Genomic DNA, 25,614 nt, shown 5'->3' with positions numbered 1-25,614 from the left:
TCAGTAATTTTTGATCCATAAACAAAGTCTGTCATTTAGTTTTGGTAAATCTTCTTTAAAAACTTGTGTAGTTTCTAGAGTTTGGTCTTAAATAGCCATTCATTGTACTTGGTCTGTATTTTATCGATGTCAAAATCTATAGATGCTCAACTCTCTTAAATAAAATGGCACTGTAATTGCATATAACCTATACATGTAATTAATTTATTAAATTATTTTGTGTGTATGGGTGTTTTGTCTTCATGTCCGTGTACCATGTGCATGCCTGGTGCCCTCAAAGACCAGAAGAGGGCATCAGATTTCCTGGAGCTGGAGTTACAGTTTGAGCTGCAATTGGGTGCTGGGGATTGAACCCAGGTCCTCTGGACGAGCAGCTAGTGCTCTTAACTGCTGAGCCATCTCTTCAGCACCGCGTGTTTGTTTTTGAGCCAGGACATCACTCTAGTTCTGGGTGGTCTTGTGTACTGTATGGAGAACAGGGTGACCTTAGCCTCACAGGAGGTTTGTGTGCTTCTGACTCCTGAGTGTTGTGATTTAAGGTGTGTGCTGTCATATCTGGCTCCTAACTGTCCTTTTATCTTGAATACTTCTCACCTTACCACTCTGAGCCACTGTGGCAGCTTGAATGAGGTGTCCCCCGTATTCTTGGGCATCTTAACACTCAGTCCCAGTTTTCTTTGGGTAGGTTTAGGAGGTGTGGCCTTGCTGGAGGAATAATGTCACTGGGGGCGGACTTTGAGGTTCAGAAGTCCTGTCGCTTCTTAGCTTCTTGTTTGCTGTTTGAGGGGTGAGTTCTCAGTTGCTGCTCCAGCGGCTGTGTCTGCCGCTGTGCGGTCCCTGTCACCATTTACCCTAACCGCCTGAAACCGTACCCCAGATAAACCCTTCCTCCTATAAGTTGCCTTGGTTACGGTGTTGGTTTTGTCTTTTCTTTTTTTTTTTTTTTTTTTTAAGTTTTTTTCAAGACAGGGTTTCTCTGTGTAGCTTTGCGCCTTTCCTGGAACTCACTCTGTAGCCCACATGGGCCTCAAACTCACAGAGATCCGCCTGGCTCTGCCTCCCGAGTGCTGGGATTAAAGGCGTGCGCCACCCTGCCTGGACAGTTACTGTGTTTTATCACAGCAATAGAAATGTTTTGAGAAACCTTTAAAGACTGTCAGGTCCATTTGCTATTTTGAATTAAGAATCTTGAGTTTCGGTCAACAAGTTGGGAGGGAAGGGTTTCTTTTGCTTACACCTCTGATCATAGTTCATCATTGGAGGAAGCCAGGCAGGAACTCACTCAAGCAGAGACCATGGAAGAATGCTGCTTACTGGCTTGTTCTCCAGGGCTTGTTCGCTCAGCTTGCTTTTCTATACAACTCAGACTGATTGCCTAGGGGTGGCATCACCTGCAGTGGGCTGGGTTCTTTCATATCAATCATTAATCAAGAAAATGCTCCATGGGCTTGGCTAGAGGCCAATTGATGGGATACTTTTACTCAATTGAGGTTCCTTCCATCTTAGGTGACCCTAGCTTGTGTCAAGTCGACAAAAGACTAGCCAGCACAGGCCTCAAAGTCTGGTATGTTTACTATGTGGCCCTTTACTGGAAAAATGTACTTGACTTTTAATGTATATCATCCCTAGAATAGGAACATATACACACTTAACCATTATTTGTTGAATGAATAAATGTTATTAAATAACTTGGCAAAGACATAAAGCAGAGCTGTATCTTTGATTTTACAGCCTTAAAAACAACTAAGTTCTCTATTGGCAACAAGAAAAATATCTAGCTGGGCGGTCGGGAGGCAGAGGCAGGCAGAGGCCAACTCGAACTCGGGAGTTCGAGGTCAGCCTTGTCTACAGAGCAAGTTCTGGGACAGCCGGGACTACACAGAGAAATCCTGTTTCGAAAAACAAAACAAAGGAAAGAGAGGAATCAATATTGTTTTCTAAAGGAATATTGTATTTGTTCATATACTATATATTATTTTCTTCTCTAAATCACCAAAAATGGGCATACTTTATATTGTATGAACTTGGTGTGTAGTTAAGTACTTGCCAGTAAATTTTATTTATATAAAGTAACCAGTCATTATGTTTGTTATGGTTTGAATATGGAACTCCTCTCACAGCTTACATGCTTGAGCACCAGGTCCCTGTCCGGTAGCACTACTTTGAGAGATTGTGGAACCTTCAGGATTTGAGACCTAGCTGGTGGACTTAGGCCACTAGGAATAAGCCTTGAGGTTATGTATCCTGGCCCTGCTTCCAGCCAGAGCTGTCTGTGTTTCTGGTCTGCCAGAATGTTGGGAATTGTAGCTACATGCTTCCTCCAGCGTGTCTTCCCCACACTGATGGACTAGCTGCTACACTGTGATCCAGGACCAATCCTTCCCCCTTTATGTTACCCCTGTAGGTGCTCTGTCACACTGATAAGAAAACAGCCAATAAAATACTGTGCAAGTCCAAGTTCAAGTTTCACTTTGACTCAGGTTATATTATTAAGCTTTTCCTTTTTAGCCACTGTTCCCTGTGAATTATTAAAAGTGCTATTGCTAGTCTAGAGTAGGAACTCACAAACTATAGCCAAATCCTGCCCGTTTTTGTAAATAAAGTGGAATTGGAACAGGGACAGGTCTGTTGGTAGATGATCTGTAGTTGACATCATGCTACAGTGCCAAAGCCAAGCAGTTTAACCGAGAGTCCATAATATTTAAAATATTTATTAGCCCTCGGTAGATACAGTTGATTGATATCTGGTCTAAAGATATCAGTGTAGACCATTTACTGTTCTTAGTTTTGGCCATCATAAAATTAAAATGCTGGACAAGACCACTGACTAACCTAATGTCAGGGATATGGAAAGGATAAACCTCTCCATTTATATCAACATGGTGGCGCACTCAACTGATGTCACATAAATACTTCAAAAGCCAGCTCTGTTCTCTTCCGAACCTGTCATACCTATAGAGCCCATGATGTGTTCATGTCACCCACCAGCATTTTTAGCCTGAACCAAGATTTAGGCGTTGCCCCAGAATTCTTTTCCCTGCAGCCCCGCAACAATGAAATCTCTCTCATCTCCTTTGCGTACCCCAGTTGCTCTGCGTATCTCATGCACTTACCACCCCTTGTCTGACCCTTCACAGTCCCCCCTCCATAACTTTAGACCACCACCCTATCCTTGAACATTTGATCGCCTCCTCACTGGTGCAAAAGGATGTGCGTGTATGTGTCTCATGCAGGTGGGTGCACATGTGTAGGTCTGTGTGTTCATCCATGTGTACTTGTATGGAAGCCAGAGGAAGCCAGCTTTAACATTCTTCTGCCTCATCGATGCCCTTGAGGCAGGATTTCTCAACCTGGAATTTTCAGCTAAGCTGGCTCCAGCCAGCAAGTCCCAGTGATCTTCCTGTCTATAACACATATTTGTGCACACCAACACCCCTCTTCTCCTCCCCAATTACAGGTATGTGTGGCCGCACTTGGCTTTTACATGAGTACAGGGTATCTGAACTCAGTCCTCGGTCTTGCACAACAAGTATTCTTACCCACGGAGCCGTTTCTCCATCCCCAAAAGGGACTTTTTATACACAGAAATGATGCGATAATACTTTCCAATTTAGAAAATTTTCCTCTCACTTACAAATCTACTCTGCCTTGAACCTGTCATCTTTTTCCTAAGAGTTCTTGCAGATGCTGTATCTTTTGGAATGCTTTCCTGCCAACCCGTTTTCCTGGCAAACTCACTTATCCCTTAAGCCTCAGCTGAGTATTACTGTCTCCTTGAGGCATTTCCCAGGAAGATGTCCCTTAGTTTAACTCCATTATAGAAACTATTGTTTGAATTTTTCCTCTGTGGACTTGGTATTAACTTCATTGTGGAAACTATTGTCTGTGTTTTGTTTTGTGTTTTCCTCTGAGACAGGGTCTCGCTGTGTAGCCTCAAGCTTCTGAGTCTGCTGCCTAAGCCTCTCTGGTGCTGAGATTTACAGGCGTGTTCCAAAAGACCTGGTTCCTATTGTGCGGTTTTTATAATGAGTATTAACTATGTACTGTTTAAAACTTTACATTTTCTTTTGTGTTTTTGTAACTTTGAAATACAGATTATCTCTGTTTTGTGTATAAGGAAATTGAATTTGAGAAGCTAAAAAACTTGTACAGGCCCATATTGCTAAAAATGACAGAACCAGCATTTCATTGAAGCCCAGGACTTGCTGACTCCAGTGCTTTTGATGCACCATTCGATGAAATGCCTCTCACATTGTCTCTCCTCTAGATTGTCTCTCGGGTGCTTGCTTCTTTTCACCTTTTAAGCAGTGATGCTAGGTTCAACAGTCACTTAGACAACTTCAGTTTTCTTGTATTTATTTCTCATTTGCAGTTGGCAGCCAGTTCTGTGGTAGTACTTTTACCTTTCTTTGCTCTGTATTGTTTTCCTTGTAGTAGTGCTATACATATGTTATTACTAAGAGCTGTTTCTTTCTCCTTTGAAGTAATGGGATATCATTAAATTAAAATTCTGTTTAAATACAGACCAAGCATCTGGCATTTACTTTCCTCCTCAGCTTAGACTAAGCAAACCACACTACTAACTCCTATTTGTTATGTCTTCCTAGGGTCTCTTTAAAACAGCTAAAGTAAGACCTGGAGAGTGAGCAGGAACTTGTTAGGAAATTGCCGGTAGCTTAGCCTTACTATAGTACCTGTAATAAGGTACCAAGAGAGTGTAGTGAAGAGCTCAGCGATCACGGGATGCGGAAGTGCTTGTGAGAAGCAGAGTGAACAGTGAAGAAGCCTTAAATTGGGGTTTGGGTGTGGGAATGTTTCCCCGCTCCTTCACTCCCTTTCCTTTGTGGGAAGTAGAACCAACAGATCTTGATACCTGATAGCCGGAGAGGTACCCGTGTAACTAAGGGTATTCGTTTTTGTTTCATGTCTTGCACTACCTTACATACATTGTTCAGAACTATTCAAACTAGAAGAGAACCCACAAGTTTTATCTAGTTACTTTTTACTTTTAAGATAGACCCTTCTAAAAATAAACATGGTGAACCGGAATTTAAACTAAATGGTCTGCTAGGACCTGTTGACTTCCTGCTTGGTTGGGTAAGCCTGGGCCCTATGTTTTGTTTCACATTCCTTTCACTTGGCAAGGCACAAAGGAATTTCTCTGTCATTGAACTCTGGCACATCATGGAACTCTTGCGTTGCCTTTGGTTGTTAGTGATTTCAGCCACCACAGACAATTTCAGACAACCTTGACGGTGGATGATTAATGTCCCTATACTAAGAATTTAGTGTCTGTGCCTAGACTTTCCTGTTGCCCTGCGCTTTCCAAAGTCAACCACAAGGCCTTCAAAAGTAGCAGGGAATGGGATTATAAAAGAAGCTATCCGGGCTGGAGAGGTAGCTTAGCTGTTAAAGGCCGGACTCACAACCAAAAATAGAAAAGAAGCTATCCTAGTTAGTGACGTGGTATGTGCCTTTAATTCCAGCACTCAGGAGGCAGAGACAGGCAGATCTGAGTTCGAGGCCAGCCTAGTCTACAGAGTATGTTCTAGGACAGTTGGGTACACAGAGAAACCTTGCCTTGAAAAACATAAATAAATAATAAATAAACAAGAGGCTATCCCCTTTTTTCTTTTTCTTTTCTTTTTTTTATGTTTATCACTATTATTTTCTTATTTTATGTGTATGAGTGTTTTGCCTGGATACTTGACTGTGTGACCTGTGTGTGCCTGATGCCCAAGGAGGCTAGAAGAAGGCATTGGATCCCTTAGAACTGGAGTTACAGATGGTTGTGAGTCACCGTGTGGGTGATGGGGATTGGATCCAGGTTCTCTGGAAGAGCAGTCAGTGCTCTGGGCCACTGAGCTGCCTCTCCCCACCCCACCTCCACTCCCCTTTTTTGAGACAGGATTTCTTTGTGTAGCCCTGGCTATCCTGGAACTTGAGCTCAGAGATCCACCTGTCTCTGCATCCAGAGTGCTGGGATTAAAGGCATGTGTCACCACCACCAGGCTGAGGCTATCCCCTTAAAAGAAGTCAGTTGTAACTCTTAAGAGAAGCAGGTGACAATTTATAATGTTTTTTCTTTGATTCTGTGATCCTTTTATGTATTCTGCACTAGTGATTTAGATAACTTTTTTTTTTTTAAAGATTTATTTATTTATTATGTATACAGTATTCTGCCTACACACCAGAAGAGGGCACCAGATCAAATCACAGATGGTTGCGAACCACCATGTGGTTGCTGGGAATTGAACTCAGGACCTCCGGAAGAGCTGCCAGTGCTCTTAACCTCTGGGCCATCTCTCCAGCCCCGATTTAGATAACTTTTTAATGAAAAAGAAATTAGCTCACATTGAATATAGTTGTTGATGTTTTCCCCCAACATAATATTTTTATTAATTATTTGGATATTTCATACAATGCACCCTATCACACTCTTCCTGTTCCTCTCAGGTCCACCCTCCCACCTTTGCACCCCCTCTAAAAAAAACCCCACCAAGTCCCATTTGTGTTGCCCATATACTCACTGAAGCATGGTCAAACTCCCAGTGGTCAGCCCCTTAAAGAAACTGAGTCCTTCTCCCCCTCCAGCCCTGCCAGAAGCCATCAACTCTGCAGGACTACACTTGAGCATCATCATTGCAGTTTTTAAATAGCTTCCTGTCTGGACTCTGTCTCTCTCTCTCTCTCACACAGAAGCCTTCACTGTCTAACCATGTTGATGCCAGTGATCCAGGCTGCCATTGGAGACCATGTTGATGTCTGGTCTGTGCTGCCCTTCAAGGGCATGTTGATGTCAGTGATCTATACTACTGCTGGGGTCCAAAAGCACATGTGCTTCTTAGACAATGAACAAATAAGTAATAAGTAAATTATTTTATGGGCTTTTATGCAAAAAGGATAATGAGAAAATACCTTAGTTTGGGCCAGTGAAATGGTTCAGCGGGTAAAGGCACTTGGCAGCAAGGCTGATGGTCCTGAGTTTGCTCCCCATAGTGGGAACTCACATAGTGGAAGGGGAGAACCAGCACCCACCTCTCCACGTGTTCTGGTCATGCCTGGGCAGGCTGTCCTTACAGAAGATAAATCAGTAAAAATGTAATAGAGTAACCTAACCTGTCCTTCTGGGGTGTGCTTCTACTCTTCCACAAGAAGTAACCTCATTGTTCATCCTTCGGAATAAATCAGGGAGTCACCCGTGGTGATGCATGGTTCAGATTCCAGCAATGGGGAGGCCGAGGCAGGAAGATTCTGAGTTCAAGGCCAGCCTGGACTGTTTAGTGAGACCTTGCTCAAAAAGCAACAACAACAAAAGAGTGAAGGGAAGATAAAAGAGACAATTTTTGGTAAAATTGTCCTTAATAACAAATATAGAAATTCTTTTAATGTAAATAAATTTGGTAAAACATGGCCTTGATCTGAACAATCTCAAAAAGCGTCGTTACTCCACTACCCTTTCCTTATTTCCCTCACTTCCTGCATCCTGCCCTACCATCCCCTGGTCTGGCAACCAACAAGGTTTGTACTGTATAATTGCGCAGTCGCTGAGGTACCCACACAGCCCCCAGCCTGGTGCTGTGATTCTCTAGAAGCTGTCATCAATTATGACTTCATAAGGGGCATCTTTCATCATTTGATAATTTGGTCATATTTGATAAGAATTAGATGTTTACAGCTGTATTTCTCAGGTGAAATAAGATTGGTGCTCTTAGCTTTTATTTGTATCCTAAACTCTGTGGAGTTTTAATTGAGATGTAATTCACATAACAAGACATTTAAAGTGTATGCTTCATTGATTTTTTTTTTTGTAATTCCCAAGATCATCAAACCATTACCACAATCTTATTCTAAAGCATTTCTGTCACTGAAGAGACTTAGTTAGTATCCATCATCTGTAGTCCATCCAACACATGCATACCTTCTTATTGCCAAGCCTTTAGTAATCATAGCTCTACCTTCTATCTCCATGAACTTTCCAATTCTGAACATTCCTTACAAAGGGAACCAGAAACCTGACCTTGGTATCTGTCTGTTTTCAGTTGGTATAAAGTTTTCAAGGTTTGTACGTATTATAGTATGTATTAGTGTTTTATTCCTTTTTATTGCCATACTATTTCAGTGTTTGGATATTACCACTTTTTATTTCTCTACCAGTCCATAAACATTTAAGTTTCTTCTCATTTTTAAGGAATAATGTTGCTATGAACATTTGTACACACGATTTTATAGGACATATATTTTCATTTGTGTTTCATACCTAGAAGTGAAGGGGTCATATAATGGTTTCTGTGTTTAACTTTTTGAGGAACTACTGAATGTCCTCCCATAGTGGCTAGGCCATTTTACATTCCCACTGTTGATATAAAAATGCTCTCTGACCTCTACACAAGGACTCTTAAAGAGAGTAAGAGATAGTTTATTCTGGAGCCATTATGAGTGACCATGGCCCAGGAATACAGATTTAGGTTACCCCAAATCCCATGTTCCAACATGGAAGCAGTTTCACAGGGTTTTTATGGTTTCATAGAACAAAAAAGTCATAAATTGAGGCAACTTTAAAATACGTTGGTGGGTACACCAGAGGGATGAGTACAGTGAGATGAGGGGCCGTTCTGTAGGCCCCAAGATGCTATCCGATGCCGTTTTCAACTCGGTTGGTAGAAGCTAGTGTTCTGATAAGTTAGTAGCTAGGAGGTTGGTTTATTTATTTATTTATTCATTCATTCATTATCATGAGTTGTTAGTTCAGATACAGAGTGGAGCAAGGAATGACCATTCCAGAGAGCTAAAACTAGCCCAAGATAAAGTAATTAGCCTCTGAACCTACCCAATTCCCATCTCTCCTCAGTGCTAAAATCCCAATTGGTCCATCAGTCTCTGCAGACAGACTCCTTCCAGGAGTTCTTTGTTCACAGCCAGACACAGCTTCTTTTCGGGATTTTTTTTTTTCATACCACCAAAACTTTTTAGAATTATGTTTTTTCCATAATGTAATAATGGCTGCTGGTGTTTGATAACTTACTTTTGGCACTGTGCTATTGTACATGCAGTATCATTTAGTTCTCACCACATCCCAGGTCATACACAGGTAACTCCCGTGGTGCTCCAAAGAACACACAGAGGATGGCAAAGCAAGGGGCGAAGCCAGGTCTGTCTGTCCTACAGCCGCGTCAGTTACTTTTCTCGTTGTCGTCGAGATCCTACCCAGTAGAAGTAACTGAAGGGAAGCTCTGGCTCCGCTCTCGGGGTTTCTAGTCCGTCATGCTAAGGAAGTAGCAGAAGCGGCTTGGTCCTTCTTTGCAGCCAGTCGCCTAGCTGGACCAAGAGACCGAAAATGTCCCGAGGGTCTCATAACCTCACACAGCATCACTAGCCGGGAACCAGGTGTTGGAGCACATGGGCTTGTAGGGAACGTTATATCTATTACACAGAAGAGTATCAGCAAGACCACCAGATTTGTCATGAGAACAGAGCTGACTCTCTTAATTCCTAAGTGTATAAGCCGATTACCCAGTAAGTAAAATGTAATTCTTATTAAATGAAACTGTATGAATGCCCTCAGAACACTATTGTCAAATTGTTGGAGTCCAACAAATACTGTATAAATATTAACAACTCATCAAAGAAACATCACTATAATTTTAAATAACATTTTCCCCTTTGTGGCATTTATTTCTTCACAAATTTACTTGAATTTGACCCAAATTATTTATGCTTGTGGATATAGTAATACTGCATTGTGCTTTCTTTAATTTTCTATGTGACGACTTCAGATGGTTTAATGGCTGTTTCATAAGAACATGCCCAGGGCTTTGATTCCTGACTGAACTGAGAAGGACAGAATACAATGTATATAGTTTATCATCCATTCACTGTAGCATTTTTATATTTTTTGACTGTTATGTATAATGTTAAATACTAATTTTTAATACAATTTGCAAAATGGAACATGTATCCTACTTTATACCTCATATAAAAATTAACTCAGGGGCTGGAGAGATGCCTCAGAGGTTAAGAGCACTGCTTGTTCTTCCAAAGGTCCTGAGTTCAATTCCCAGCAACCACATGGTGCCTCACAACCATCTATAATGAGATCTGGTGCCCTCTTCTGGCCTGCAGGGATATGTGCAGACAGAATACTGTATGCTTAAGAAATAAATAAATAAATCTTAAAACAAAAAAACAAAACAAAACAAAAAAAAACTCAGAATGGTTCGATAATGTAAGACCTAACTCCATAAAACTCCTAGGGGAAATCCCTGTGATCTTGCATTTAAACTATATCCTCAGATGGGACACTAAAAGTGTAGGCAGCAAAAGGAAAAATGAGCTAGACTCGATCAGATTAAAAACTTTGGTGCATCAGAAAACGTTATAAAGAAAATGAGAAAGGCCTGTAGAATGAGGTAGTTCATGCTGCAAATTATGTACCTTGCAAATCAGTTTATTATCCAGAATATATTAACAACTCCTGGGCTGGAGAGATAGCTTAGTAGTTAAAAGTACTGGCTGCTTTTCCAGAGTACCTGAGTTTAATTCCTAGCACCCACATGGCAACTCACAGCTGTTTGGAACTCCACTTCCAAGAGAACCAACACCCTCATTCATATACAGATGTATGTGCAGGCAAAACACCACATTAAAAAAAAAAAAAAAAAAAAAAAACTCCTAAGGGCTGAGGAGATGGGTTAGTGGGTAAGCACTTACCAGCAAGTTTGAAGACCTGAATTTGGACCGCCAGAATCCACAGAATTGTCAGGTAGATATGGCAACCTGCCTGTAATTCCAGTCTTGGAAGGTGGAGACAGAATTCCCAGATCAAGCTGGTTAGTGAGCCAGCCATATCAGCAGGCTCTGGGTTTGATTGAGAGACCCTGCCTTAGTGAATAGCAAGAACAGTCGAGGATGATTCCTAGCAACAATCTCAGTCTGGCTTTGGACATGCACTCAGCACACATATATGCACCCCCCCCCACATGCAAACATACAGTATGCACACACATAGGGAAATGGGGGAAGATAAAACAGACTGGGGAGCTGGAGAGATGACTTGGCAGTTAAGAGCACTTGTTGCTCTTGCAGAGAACCTGGATTTGATTTCAAGTACATGCCGGATGGTGGCTCACAGCCATCCACAATTACAGTTCCACGGGATCTGACACCCTCTTTTGACTTCCATGGGCACTAGGCATGCATATGATGCACATGTGTGCATGCAGGCAAACAGCCATCATACAAAATAAATCTTCAAAAAGTGAAAAAAAAAATGCGGGAAGGGAGCTTCTAAAACTCAACAGAGAAAAGATGCCCTTTCATAGGTAGACATATGCATTTCTAGGTACTTAGGAGAGTAAACATCTTTAGTGTGTATGAGGCTCAGGGTTGGAGCACTGAATAAACCAGATGTGATAGCACACTCCTGTAGTACTTCGGAAGCAGAGGCAGGACGATCATAAGTTCAAGGTTATCCTTGTACATAGTGTGAGTTTGAGGCCAGCTTTGTCTTTATGAGAGTGTCGCCCTTCCTACCCCCCAAAAAACAATTAAATAAGTACAATTCTGTGACATTTCCACAGAAGATGCTCAGTAAGTACCTAAAAAGATGTGCAATTTCATTAGTCAGGAAAATGCAATTTTGTTTTGAGACAGATTCTATGTAGGCAAGACTGTTCTCAGACTTGCAACATAGCCAAGGCTAGCTAGCCTTGAACACCTGATCACACTGCCTCCAAAGTGCTGGGATTAAAGCTGTTACTACCACACCTGGCAAAAAAACCCGCAATCTTAAATCACGGTGATAAAACACTTTATATATAGTAAAGTAACTATTTCTAAGGCAGGGATATGACAAAGGAGAAGATTTAAACTCTTCCACATTTCTTCAAGATAATCCATTACGGCACATTTGCTGTGGAAGAGTTGGGGCATTTCCTCAGAAATCTAAAAGTTGGTTTGCCTGATGACCTAGAAGTCTCACTTCTACGTATATATTTAAAAACAGGGACTTATATACTTTTTTGCTGATGTTTATTGCTGCATTATTCACTAGAGCCTACAGGTAGAAACAAGATGTTCATCAAGAGATGTATTCTAAAGGAAGACCTGAAAAAAAATGAAGAGACAAGTGTTCTATGATTCTGTTTACATGAACATTCTAGAATAGGACAATCCATATAGTCTGAAAGTAGATTACAAGCTTACCCCAGGTCCTGTAAAGTGAAAGGAGAATTTAATGGTTGAAGTTTTTTGAATTATGAAATGGTGTGTGTGGTGTGTGTGTGTGTGTGTGTGTGTGTGTGTGTGAATGCACACTTACAAACTCATGCATGCATGTGTGTACATACATGTAGAGGTCAAAGGTTGATGCTGGATGTATTCCTCAGTTGCTCTCTCCACCTTATTTTTTTTGAAATAGTCTCTTATGAAGCTGGAGTCACTCAGCTAGGCTGTGTGACCAGTGAACTCAGGATGTCAGCCAGGCTGCCTCTCAAGCACTGTGATTATAGGCACACCTAGCCTTTTACATGGGCACTGGGATCTGAGCACACACCTTTATGCTTTCAAAACTTACCCTTTTCTGACTGAGTTATTTCTGTAGCCCAAGAAATGTTTCAGAAATAAAAAGTAATAATAGCTGCCCCAAATCCTGAATAAAATTAATAATACAGTGGCTCATGCAGTTAAAAAGATTTAAAGGATAAATTTTATTTTAAACATGTTATACATAAAATAAACTTAATATACGTATATAAGTACCCACAATAAATAACAGGTTTCTCTAGATTTAGCAAGACTCTTAGCTTCAAAATATTCACTGTTAGTGCTGGTAAGAGGGCTCAGGAGGTACAGAATCTCATCACCAAGGCTGGCGACTGCTTGACACACAGAACCAACTCCTGAACGTTGTCCTCTGGCCTCAAGATGCATGCTGTGGTGCATGCATGTATGTGTGGGTGCATGTGTACCCTCATGCACCCACACAAACACAAATCATTAAATGTGAAAACATCATCTGTGAAAACATAGTCACTCTCAGAAGCAAGACTGGTTGAGAAGACAGAGGGACTGGCAGGAATGGAAGGAGCAGAAAAGCGCTTATGGAGAGGGGAATGTGATCACAACACATCACCTAGCTTACAGTACAAGCAATGGCGCATGGCCCCTGAAGCAGTAAGTTATACATGTAGTGTGGGGGGCTGGGGAGATGGCTCAGACATTAAGAGCAGTTGCTGTTCTTCTGGAGGACCCAAGATTGGTTCCCAGCGCCCACATGGTTGCTCCCAACTTGTAACTCCAGTTACAGATGAACTGGCACTGTTTGGTCCTTTACGGGCATTGCATGCACATGGTGCATGTGTATTCTTGCAGGCAAAACACTAATTTGCATAAAATGAAAAGAAGAATAAAACAAATGGTAAAAATGATAAAAATATGTTGTGTAAATGTATAAAAACATAATGAAATCCATTGTCAGATTAATATATGCTGATAGTATTCAAAATTCACTATCATACTGGACATAGAGCATAACATTAGAAGTGGTTCAGCAAAATATATGGTTAATCCCCAGAAAATAAAAATGGGAAATTAAAATGAATCAATAACTAATAATTGTATTTACATCTTAAACATGTTCCATACACATGACTGAAGCTAGGGTTGGAAACAATAGTTCCCTACGTTTTGAAGATTACTAGCATTTTTTTAAACCACCTCATTTTAGCTCCTGCTTGTGTTCTAATTGATTCTTCTTATGGCTTTCTAGAATTCTTTTCAGGTTTGCATATATATAATGGAGGCATGCTACAGCGAGTATGTGATTGGCAAATTCCTTATCTTTTATTTGCCCCAAACCTCCATTTACAGAAGAAGAGCTTGCAAGTCCAAGTCTAGGTGATTGACTCAGCAAAGTCACCCTGCTGGTAGGGAGAGGCAAGATTTGAATCTGAAGCTATGTGGTTTTAAACCTCCATGTAAGTTCAACCCTCAATCAACAGACAGACAAAAGTGATTAAAATGAGGGTAGAAATTAGTGAAATGGGGCATAAAAGAAGGATATAAAGGATCAGTGAAAAAAAACGTTCTTTTTTGTGTGTGTGTGTGTGTGTGTGTGTGTGTGTGTGTGTGTGTGTGTAAGCCTTTTTTGTGTGGGCGTCCATATAGGTTAGGACATCATCTCACTTGAATCTTTCCCTATCTCTCTCTGTCTTTGTTTCTGTCTGTCTCTCTGTCTGTCTGTCCCCCCCCCCACAAATAATAAAAAGCAATTTTTCTACATGCTGGCTCCTTAGTGGGTAAAATGTCACTAATCCTTCTGATCTGTGTACAGTTGTCACTACTTGAATAAAACCTTTGTTAGGTTTCTCTTTCTCCATTGATTGTATTATTATTATTATTATTATTTCTCTTTTTGTGTTCTTATATTTGTAGACTGTTGATTGATTGGTTGGTTGATTGATCAGTTGGATTTTTTGGTACAGAGATCATTTCTTTTTTGTCGTTGGTTGGTTTGGCTTGCCTCAAGATAAGATCTCATGTATTCTAGCTGTGTAGGATGATGTTGAACTCCCAGACCTCTTGCCCTCACCTGCCAGTGCTAGGATTGCAAGTGTGCACTACCACATCTGTTCTAAGCAATGCTGGAGGATGAACCTAGGACTTCATGCAAGCACTCTGCCAACTGCGCTACATCCACAGTCCCCAGAGTTCACCTCTTAATTCATCTTTGCCTTCCCTGTGCTCAATGTGAGCTGTGTTGCTATCAGTGCTCATAGTTACTTCAGTCCTCCTGAACAATTACCGTGTTTAACGTTATGTGGAGATAGTTATGGCTTAGTTCTGGTAAATTTGCAGGTTTATAAATAAATCTAGTTTTCTGTAGCCACAGATCTCTTGGTGGAAGCTGATTTCTACTGGTACATGAAATATATTTTTAACAGTTAATTCAGTTGTCTCACTTACTAGGTGGAATACAGCCTCTTTGCCTCATTTCCTTCCTATGGATAAGAACACAACACATTTGGACATTTTAGATGTTTTTTTTTTTACATTTCATAAAGTTGATGGTTTTTCCAGGTGTGGTGGCACACATCTGTAATCTTGGTTCTTGAGATACAGAGACAGAAGGATCAGAAGTTCAGAGTCAGCCTTAGCTACATAGTAAATTTGAGGTCGTTGTGTATTATGTGAGATTCTGTCTCAAAATAACAAAATCAATACTTTTAAAATAAACAATTCAGTGTTTTGTTGTTGTTTGTTGTTTTTATATATTTACAAGGAGTTTGCAACCTATCTTAATTTCAAAACATTTTTAGCACTCAAAAGTAAAAGCCATACCCATTAAGTCTTACTCCCTGTTTATCTATTTCCCCCTTCTCCCCTGGTATCTGAGTTGCTTTTCTGTTGCTGTGATAAAAAATCTCTGACAAGCAGCTTAAAGGAGGTAGTTTATCACGATGGTAAAGTCAAGGCAGCAGGAGTTTGGATCAGCTGTTTGCATTGTATCCAGTCAGTGATTGCATTCTAAGCTCAGCTCTCCTCCATTTATCTAGTCTGGGATTCCTGCTAGGGAATAGTGCTACCTATAGTGGGTGGGTCTTCAATTTTTATAACCAAGATAATCTACCACAGGCATGTCCTGATGATCTAGATTCTGTCAAGCTGACAGCATTAATCATCATATTTATCAACTACTAATCTGATTTCTGTCTCTGAATTTCAGTTTCAGTACTTGAGACATTTTATACACCTGGGAATCAATAGAATCTTGTTATAGGTGTCCTTTTGTGTGGTTTCTTGCATTAGCATGTTTCCCAGATCATCCAGGCAGCCATATATATTTTTTTCTTCATTTTTGTTGTTATTGCTTTGTGTTTTCTTTTTTCCTTGCTTTTTCTTTGTGGGGTGGGTGGGCAGTGGGGATAGGTCTGAGGCCTTCTCACGACTGTACAGCTGAGCCACACCCCCATCTGTATTGCAGATCTTGCTATGGCTATGTAAAATTCCATTGTGTGGACCGGTATTTTGTTTTCAGTTCTTCTGTTGACATGTGGGTTGTTTCTACCTATTAGCTGTTGGGAACAACATTGCTCTTTCATGTTTTAAATTTTCCTATCTAAATTTCTAAATTTTTTTTTTTTTTTTTTTGAGACAGGGTTTCTCTGTGTAGCTTTGCGCCTTTCCTGGAACTCACTTGGTAGACCAGGCTGGCCTCAAACTCACAGAGATCCGCCTGGCTCTGCCTCCTGAGTGCTGGGATTAAAGGCGTGCGCCACCACCGCCCGGCCTCCTATCTAAATTCTTAAGAGTTCCTAAGTAATGTAGTGACTACTGTTAGTATTTGAGACGCTAGCAGCCCTGTAGCTGTACTACTTGACAGTCTAGGACTGCTGTAGACTTTTCATCACTTGTGCGTCTTGTTTGTTGGAGTGACACACCTGGTCAGAGCCTGCTCCTCTAGCTTTAGACAGTCATTTCATGTTCACCCCGTGTCATCTGTGTTTTCCCTTCACAGCACCTCGTAGGTTTTTAATTTGCTTTGTTACATTAATACACACATACACATTTACATAGACTAAACAGCATTGCCAATTAGAGGGAGTTTTGTGTCATACCAGAAAATGGGGGAAATTATCCTTTCTGTGATTTTTCACCATTTTCTGTATAGTTTTTGATCATACTGTTTACCTTATATTGACCTGTGTTTTTTGGTTTTTTGTTTTTTTTTTTTTAAACTAGTTGGCACCAGGGAAGGCTGAGAAAGGTTAACCCTTCCAGGAAGTCCATCCCAAGCTTATTCCTGGATTAAAAGGGTTGCTAAAGCTTTCTCTATTGCCTGCTTGTGTGTTTCTCTGCATTTTAGCCAATGCCCTGGCTCCAGAATAATTTTTCATCTTGTATTGGGTCTGTTGCTTTGGGCTTCATTTTCTTACTTGTTTTCCTGAATTGCAAAAAGCAAAACAACAACAATAAAACCTTAAGACGTTGTCAGACATGTTGCATTATGTTTTACATTCACTCAACAGCCTCTAAGATCAGAATTAGTGCTGTGTGTGGGGTCTCACATTTGGAAGGCAGCGGCAGGCAGATCTCTGAGTTCAAGACTAGCCTGGTCTACAGAGTGAGTTCTGGGACAGCTAGGGCTATGTAGAGACCCTATCTTGAAAAACAAAACCAACAAACAAAAAAATCATCATCATTATTATTCTTAGTCTCCTTTTATTGCTGAAAAACAAACAACCAAACAAAAAATGCTTGGTCAGAGAAGTCATATCTGCCCTGGAATTTTGCCAGGAAACTCTCCTAGCTTTTTAAGAAAGAATCTAAAACAAGAATTCTGTGAAGATCTGTTGAACAGAGTGTACTTCACTAGCAGTGTGGATGTGTGAGACAAGGTATCAGTGTGTAGCCTAGGCTTTTCTGAACCTTGTGATCCTTCCCTCCCCACATCATGCAGAGTACAGGCATGACCCCACACCCACACTGAACTGACTTTTGAGTGGAACATGTCTTTTTCTTTTTTTTTTTTTTTTAAATATGTATTTATTATGTATACAGTGTTTTGCCTGCACGCCAGAAGAGGGCACCAGATCTCATTATAGATGGTTATGAGCCATCTTGTGGTTGCTGGGAATTGAACTCATGACCTCTGGAAGAACAGCCAGTGCCCTTAACCCCTGCGCCCTGAGTGGAACATTTCTATGTCATCTCTTCCATCTGTCTGTTATGGTGTCTCTGGTTTGACTACAGTGCTTATGTAGGAAAAGAACCTTGAAACTTTCAAGGTAAAGTCTGTTACTGAAGTCTTAAAATGACTAGCGGTGGAGTTTTTACTAGACCCATAATAAACAGGAGGACACTGATTTGAAGAGAGGTTCTATTAAATATATTTATAGAATTTGGCATGGTTTTGAACTTCTTTCTAGTGATAAAGATGAACAAGCTGTCACTCTTGCCTTAAAAGGAATTCATCCTTTGAGAGACTGTCACATAACCATTCTCTTGAGGAAAAATTATATCCATAAAATACATGTAAAGTTGTTGAACAAGAATAGAAAACAAGTCTTTTTTTCAAGTCATTGTTAATGCTTTTTAGATTGATTGATTTTTTTTTTAATATGTATGAGTATTTTGCCAGCATATATGTATGTGCACAGTGTGCATGCCTGGTGTCCTCTGGGTTTAGAAGAGGGCACCAGATCCTTTTTGGCTGGAGTTATGGATGCTTGTGAGCCAACATGTGGGTGCTGGGAACTGAACTGGGGTGCCCTGTAAGAAGACTAGTAAGTGTTGCTAGTACTGAGCCGTCTCTCCAGCACCAGAGAGTCTGTCTAAGTTGCTATAGGCATTAGTAAGTATTTCTGATGGCTCTAAGCAGTGTGCATTGTAGATGGAATTGGATTGGTGTGTCAGTTCTGAACTCTGTCCTCTCTACATGTGTATTAATAAGAACACAATATAATCATAGAAGACAGCCAATGTTTATTGCTACTCAGCTTTATGATGCTGTGATGAAGTGGCTAGGAAAACCAACCAGAACAAGGGAAGATTGATTCTGGCTCTTGGTTTCAGAAGTTTTGGTGCAGGGTCATTGGCCCTGCTGTTTCGGGGCCTGTGGAGGCAGAGCATCATGTCGGGGTATGTGGTGCAGCAGTCTTCTTCACCCCATGGGATCCCAGAAGCAGAAGTGGGCACAGGAAACAGAGATGACAATATACCCTTCAGTGACCTACTTTTACAGCTAGCCCCCACCTACTAAATTCATAAATTTCCAACACCTGAACTGTTGGGGGACATTCCAATTCCAAAGTCTAACAGATGTCAACAGAATTTTTTTTTTTTCATATATTAAGCTATTCATTTTCTCTTACAGATCTGCCAAGAGTTTAACAGTACCTGGGCATGGGAGATGGAGAAGAAAGGCTATCTTGAAATGAGTGTGGAGTGCAAACTAGCACTCTTAAAGGTAATGCATGTATTCTTTGTTGCAGTCACTTTCTTTTTTAAGTTTACTTTGACTCCTAAATTACAAAGTAAAGAACACCAAGGGTCAGCAAGGTAGTCAGTGGTAAAAGTACTGCCACCAAGTCTAACAACCTGAGTTGCATCCCTGGGACCTACATGGCAGAAAACGAGAAATGACTCTAGAAAGTTGTCCTCTGTCTTCACATGTGTGCTAGAGTATGCAAGTGTGCCCACTAAAAAGTAAGTAAGTAGAGGTAACAACAAAATCTGAAGCAAAAGGAAACTGAGTATGGCTGTGCACACCCATAATCTCAGTAATTGGGAGGCTGATTCAGGAAGATCCTGAATTTGAGGCCAGCCTGGGCTGTTTCTTACATCCCAACAGAACGCAAGAGGTGGGGGTACAGTGAACATTTTATAATTGAAGGAACATTAGGGTCCTTCCTTTCTTGTTTTTCATGGTTAAAAAGTCTCTTCTGGGCTGATGAGATGGCTTTGCAGATAAAGTCCTTGCCAGACAAGCACGGGGATCAGAGCTCAGATCTCCAGAACCCACTTAAAAGCCAGGTAGGGTCAGCCTGCCTATAGTCCCAACCCTTGGGAGGCAAGCTGAATAGCGGGTACACCATGCAAAGCTGTGAGCTCTGGGATCAGTGAGGGACCGGTTTCAATCAAAAATGGAGAACAGTCTAAGAAGATGTAGCCCACATTAGCCACTGGCCTCCATGTGCAAGAACTCCTACACACACGGAAAAAGTGCACATGCACAACCACACATGAGAGTCAGTTCTTGTCTGTACTACTTTTAAGGATTGTCTTTACAGTATCAAGTATTAAGTTTTAATTCTGATGAGAGATATAGTAACAGAATAGGGAAGCATTGATCATTGTTTCAGCTGTCACCTTCATCAATCACTGTATGTTCCAGACTGTGGGTAAATAATAATAATAAAAATAATAATAATTTAATAAAAATTTTAAGACCTCATTGTTTTCCAGATAACTAAGGGCATGCCATTATGTTAATAAAACCTTCATGTAACGAAAATATTCAATTAAAATGGGTTCTCTCATGCTGGGTGGTGGTGGTGGTGGTGGTGGTGGTGGTGGTGGTGGTGGTGGTGGTGTGTGCACGCCTTTAATCCCAGCACTCAGGAGGCAGAGCCAGGAGGATCTCTGTGAGTTCGAGGCCAGCCTGGGCTACAGAGTAAGATCCAGGACAGGCACCAAAACTACACAGAGAAACCCTGTCTCGAAAAAACAAAACAACAAAAATGGGTCCTCTCAATCTCAACATAGGGTTTCTTTCAAGTTTGAATTTTCTTCTGTTTCCTTATATTTCCTACTTTCTAACCAATGGTCCGTAAAACAGAAGAAGCTAATATGTGAAAAAGTGAGTGAGGTCTTTGTTACTTTAAGATTTCACAGTGCTTTGTCAGTAGCATCCTTATTCAAAAGACGTCAAGCTTTTTTGGAGATTTGTTTTTTGTTTATTTGTTTATTTTTTATTATTATTATTTTTTTTCCAGACAGGGTTTCTCTGTGTATCCCTGGCTATCCTGGAACTCACTCTATAAACCAGGCTGGTCTCTGCCTCCGAGTGCCGGGATTAAAGGTGTGTGCCACCACCGCCCAGTGGCTAAGTGATTCTTAATACACAATGTCAGTGTGTATATAAGATACCGCTAAGGAGTAGCTGTTGTTTTTTTTTTTTTTTTTTTTTTTTTTTTCGAGACAGGGTTTCTCTGTGTAGCTTTCGCTTTCTGAGCTCACTTGGTAGCCAGCTGCTCGAACTCACAGAGATCCGCCTGCTCTGCCTCCCGAGTGCTGGGATTAAAGGCGTGCGCCACCACCGGCCGGCGTAGCTGTTGTTAATAGATATTAATTACTCTTCCGGCTCACATGAAAAGTCTACAGGATGCGTGTAGCAGACCTTCTGAGGTGCCCTGTCTACTTAAGCATTTATATTTGTAGTGTGCCCAAATTTGTCTTGGTTTTTTATTTGTTTGAACCTGGACTTTACTTTTTTTTTTTGGTTTTTCGAGGCAGGGTTTCTCTGTGTAGTTTTGCGCCTTTGCTGAAACTCACTTTGTAGACCAGACTGGCCTCGAACTCACAGAGATCCGCCTGCCTCTGCCTCCCAAGTGCTGGGATAAAAGGCATGAGCCACCACCGCCCGGCTGAACCTGGACTGTAGCTTGAGTTTTTCTGCCTTGCCCACAGTCAGGACAAATCTTTGTCACCCGCCAGTCCCACAGCCGCTCAGACCCAACCAAGTAAACACAGAGACTTATATTGCTTACAAACTGTATGGCCGTGGCAGCTTTTGCTAACTGTTCTTATAGCTTAAATTAATCCATTTCCATAAATCTATACCTTGCCACGTGGCTGGTGGCTTACCGGCATCTTCACATGCTGCTGGTCATGGTGCGGCTGCAGTGTCTCCCCGCCTCAGCCTTCTGCTTCCCAGAATTCTCCTCTCTCCTTGTCCCACCTACTTGCTGCCTGGCCACTGGCCAACCAGTGTTTTATTTATTGACCAATCAGAGCAATTTGACATATAGACCGTCCCACAGCACTTCCCTTTCTTTTTTTTAAAAGGAAGGTTTTAACTTTTATACATCTCCAAAGCCAGCTTGGTATATTTGGGAATTTGGGTGTAGCTTCTCTTACTACTTCCTGCTGGAGGGGGGCGCTGTATCTTATGGGGACACAAAGAAAATTTTAGGATCATGGAGTAGTCCGTGACTTGAAACGATTCTGGATGTTGGATCATGTGGGCCATGGTGTCATCGGAGACCTTTCAGGTGGTCTTGGCTGGTCAAACCTGATGTATCTTAATCTGGAACAAATCCATAGCCTCTGGCTTTCTGTGGAAACAAAAGCAGAGCCTCCTTTCCAAAGCAACATATCCTTACATCCAAATTTTGAAGTTAAGGTACCTTTAAAATACACATTTTGGCATAACTCAACAGCTTTTGCAATCAAATGTTTCTCTTCAAAGAGAACATAATCCAGATTCTCAGTGTGGTAGCCATCTTTTTGTGGCTTATGTTTTATATTACCTTGAGCCTATTGCTTTAAATTGCAGCCTTCTAAGCCTGAAACGGCGCTGTGGCTGCTGGCTCCTCCCATTTCAGCTTCCCAACATGGCGGTGGTACGTTTTCCGCCAGCTCTGGGAGCCATCGTGGGTCTGTGCTTTTATCCAAGCAGCGTGTAGCCCAGAAACCTCTTTTTGTTTTGTACTAGTAAAGGCTAAATCCACCATGCAGCTTAATGTGCCACTTGCAGAGGCCTCATTCCCGCCATACTGCAGATCGAGCGCACACGCCAGGAACCCGCCAGTACCTCAAACCGGCAGCTGCTGCTCATTTGAGAGAGACAATTAGGAAGCTGTTTTTAGCTCCATTTTAGAATTTCTCAGGTTTTAGGTAGAAACTTTTGCCAACACATTGTGCGCCACTGGACTTTACTATTTTGCAAATTATCTTAAACTCAAGAAGTCCTTGTCCTGCAGCCTTCAGAGTAAAGGAAAATTAGGATTTTTAAAAATACGGCCTAGGAACAAAATGGGTGGCAGTTTGCTAAGAAATGTTTAGGTGGAATGACCAAGGGATTCAGCACTTCCACCTCTGGCTCTAAATCCTGTGGAAATGACGTCAGCCTTTAACCCATGTGGTGCTCTTGTGTGCACTACAGCAGTAATCGCAATATCGATGAGCCTTCGTGAATAAGAAAGGCATGAATGAACACACATGCACATTCTGCGATGCAGTGTAGTCTTTTAAAGAAAGGTGCTGGTATATGGCTCATTGGGTAAAAGCAGCTATTCTCCAGTCTGAAGACATGAGTTCAGTCCTGGGACCCACCTGGTGGAAGGTGAGAACTTGTTCCCACAGGTTGTCCTCTGACCTGTACATGCAAGCTGTGACATGTATCCCCCACATACACATAAAGAAAATAAGTAAAAATGTAATTTAAAACATTTTTAAATCAGGAGGACAGTATGTTAAGTGTAGTAAGCCAGGGTAAGTGTAGTAAGCCAGGCACAGAAAGAAATTACACCATGTTCCCACTTGAACGTAGAATTTTAAAGAGTCAGGAATACAGTGGTGGTTAGCCCTGGTCAGTGTGTTAGCAATCAGATTGGAAAGATTTGGGGTAAACTTACAAAAGTTTCAGTTAGTTGGGTTGAAGGTGATTGTAATTATATAGTTAAAAACTGTTCATAGATTTTAAGTGTTCTCATCACAAAGTATGCTTGAACTAATCATTCTACATTGTATAATGAATCATATGTGTATGGTTTTTGTTTGCCAATTACATTAATAGTTTGTGAAAATATAAATAGTGTTATACAGTGGTATAATTGGAGAGCTTTTAGTGCACATAAACTTACTGTTTTATCAGTATAACTTGATTGTGAATAAGTGATTGTGTTAAGACTCTACATTGGTGTAAAATTAAAATGTTACCTTCAAATTTATGCCTATTATGTTGATTATTTAAGCAGATTCTACATAATAAGTTGAAAGCATAGTGCAAAATAAATGAACTGTGATCTCTCAGCTCTGTCCCTGAATCACTCTTGAAAGTATATCATATTTATTAGAGAAGTGTTTTACAGTATTTTAAGCCACAGTATAACTGTTTTTCAGTATCTCTGTGAATGTCAGTTTGATGACAATCTTAAATTCAAGAATATAATTAATGAAGAGGATGCTGATACCATGCGTCTCCAGCCAATTGGGCGAGACAAAGATGGCCTCATGTACTGGTACCAGTTGGATCAAGACCACAATGTCAGGATGTACATAGAAGAACAAGATGATCAAGATGGCTCTTCTTGGAAATGCATTGTCAGGTACCTTTATAGGGATATCTTTACGTATTGCTTTCTTAGATCTCTTCTCTACTGGAATGTGATCTATGAGGCTAGAATGGTCTTTTTCTTAATGGGAATTGACAAATTTTCTATGGCTATTCTAGGACTCAGCACAATGTCCATAGTGGCTACTTAATATTTGCCAAATAAATTTAAATAGCATTTCAGTCCATATCATATCAGGACATATACTTTGTGCTCAAAATGTTATGATCTGATTATTAATGTATGTTATATGCATGGAAATATTCTTATATATAAATATAACAAAAGCATCATTTAGTTCTCTCTTTTCTGAGTATTTCAGTTTGACCAGTTTATCTGTATATTTCTTTCTTGGAGTTCTGGAGAACATTTTGCTCTTGTGTGATACTGAACCTTTGCGGAGATTTTTGTGTTTTTACTTTTTTATCTTGCAGTCTCATTATTTATAGATATTTCATGAGTAGCCACATTATGTCAAAATTTTAGAAATGTTAGTGATGTGATAAAATAGGGGAAACTCAGATATATCTAACTCCTGGCTATAAGTTGCTGCTTTGACATGAACTGTTACCTGGTTTTTGTCCTACTTTTGTTTTTAGCATATTTTTATTAGTGAATATCATAATATTCATTTATTAGTAAAATTCAGCATTCATTCTCCAAGAATAAGTATGAGTTGAATGAATTCATGGGTGTTATTCGCAGGTATTACATGGTTCTTTTTTTAACTAAGTTCCTAAATGAAGGTAAGCGACAAACTCCTAAAATAAAATTTATTCACTATTGTTCTCTGTGAATGTAGACACTTAGCAGGGTTCTCTTCATGATGTTTTATGACAAGGTATACTGTTCCCCATAGCAGCCTTACATGCTTCAAAAAACTGTTCTTCCTGTTTTATAGATCAAGAAAATATAACACAGAATCATGTTTACTATTGCTTATGTTTACTATACCCTTAAAATAGTTTCTCATGCACACTGTTAAGTATGTCTACGATGCAGTTATTTTAGCCAATATGTGTTTTTGAATCTGGGTTTAACTTTTTACCTCATATAGACACATTCCTTCCTATCTCTGTTATTTTCCTGTGCTTCATTTATTTTTTGCATATGTTTCTGTGTATTGGTATGCATGTGTGTTGTATGTGTGTTTGCATGTGTGTGAGCACACTGTGTACATTAATGTGTTGGCTGGAGGTGACATCAGGAGTCTTCCCCACTTGCCCTCCTCCTTGTTCATTGAGGCATGGTCTCTCAGTTGAAGTCAGAGCTGTCCAATATGGCTTGTATGGCTAGCCAGCTTGCTTCAGGATCCCCTGTCTGCTTCCTGAGTGCTGGATCACAGGTGGGCTGCCATGCCACTAGGCATTTATGTGGATTCCAGCTGTAAAAACTCTGGTCCTCCTATTTTCCTGGCAAGCACTTTACCCACTGAACCATCTTGCCAGCCTTATGTTAAGATAATAATACTTCCTACAAGCTGTTACGGGAACTATATGAAAGATAACGCTAGGACCATATTGTATGCTCAGTAAACATTTGCTCTTTTCTTCTTTTTAAAAAAAATGTAAATTTCTTTTACAATTACTGTGTGTGTTTGTATGTGACACATGCATGTGCTACAGCTTACATGTGGAGGTCAGAAGACAACTTTGGGGCGTTGGTTCTCTTTCCACCTTTATGTAGGTTCTAGGGCTTGATCTCAGGTCCTCAGGTCTCTGCTGCACACAGTGGTGTCAGAGACCCTTGCTGTCCACCTTTCTAACTCCAGACGCTG

The 25,614-nt window shown here is 40.7% G+C and overlaps 1 protein-coding gene across 1 annotated transcript in view; it reads left to right on the top strand.

Moving 5' to 3' along the window:
* The window catches only part of Rsf1 (remodeling and spacing factor 1), a 120,359-nt gene that overhangs the window by 35,052 nt on the left and 59,693 nt on the right, over positions 1-25,614 (top strand). The window contains exons 3-4 of the mRNA XM_028877454.2: positions 18,875-18,967; positions 23,626-23,831. Of these exons, the coding sequence (XP_028733287.1) occupies positions 18,875-18,967; positions 23,626-23,831 (299 nt within the window). The remainder of the gene's footprint in view (positions 1-18,874; positions 18,968-23,625; positions 23,832-25,614) is intronic.

Source organism: Peromyscus leucopus, chromosome 1 (genome assembly GCF_004664715.2).
Source record: "Peromyscus leucopus breed LL Stock chromosome 1, UCI_PerLeu_2.1, whole genome shotgun sequence".
Lineage (NCBI taxonomy): Eukaryota > Metazoa > Chordata > Mammalia > Rodentia > Cricetidae > Peromyscus > Peromyscus leucopus.
This window is presented reverse-complemented; position numbering and strand designations above follow the sequence as displayed.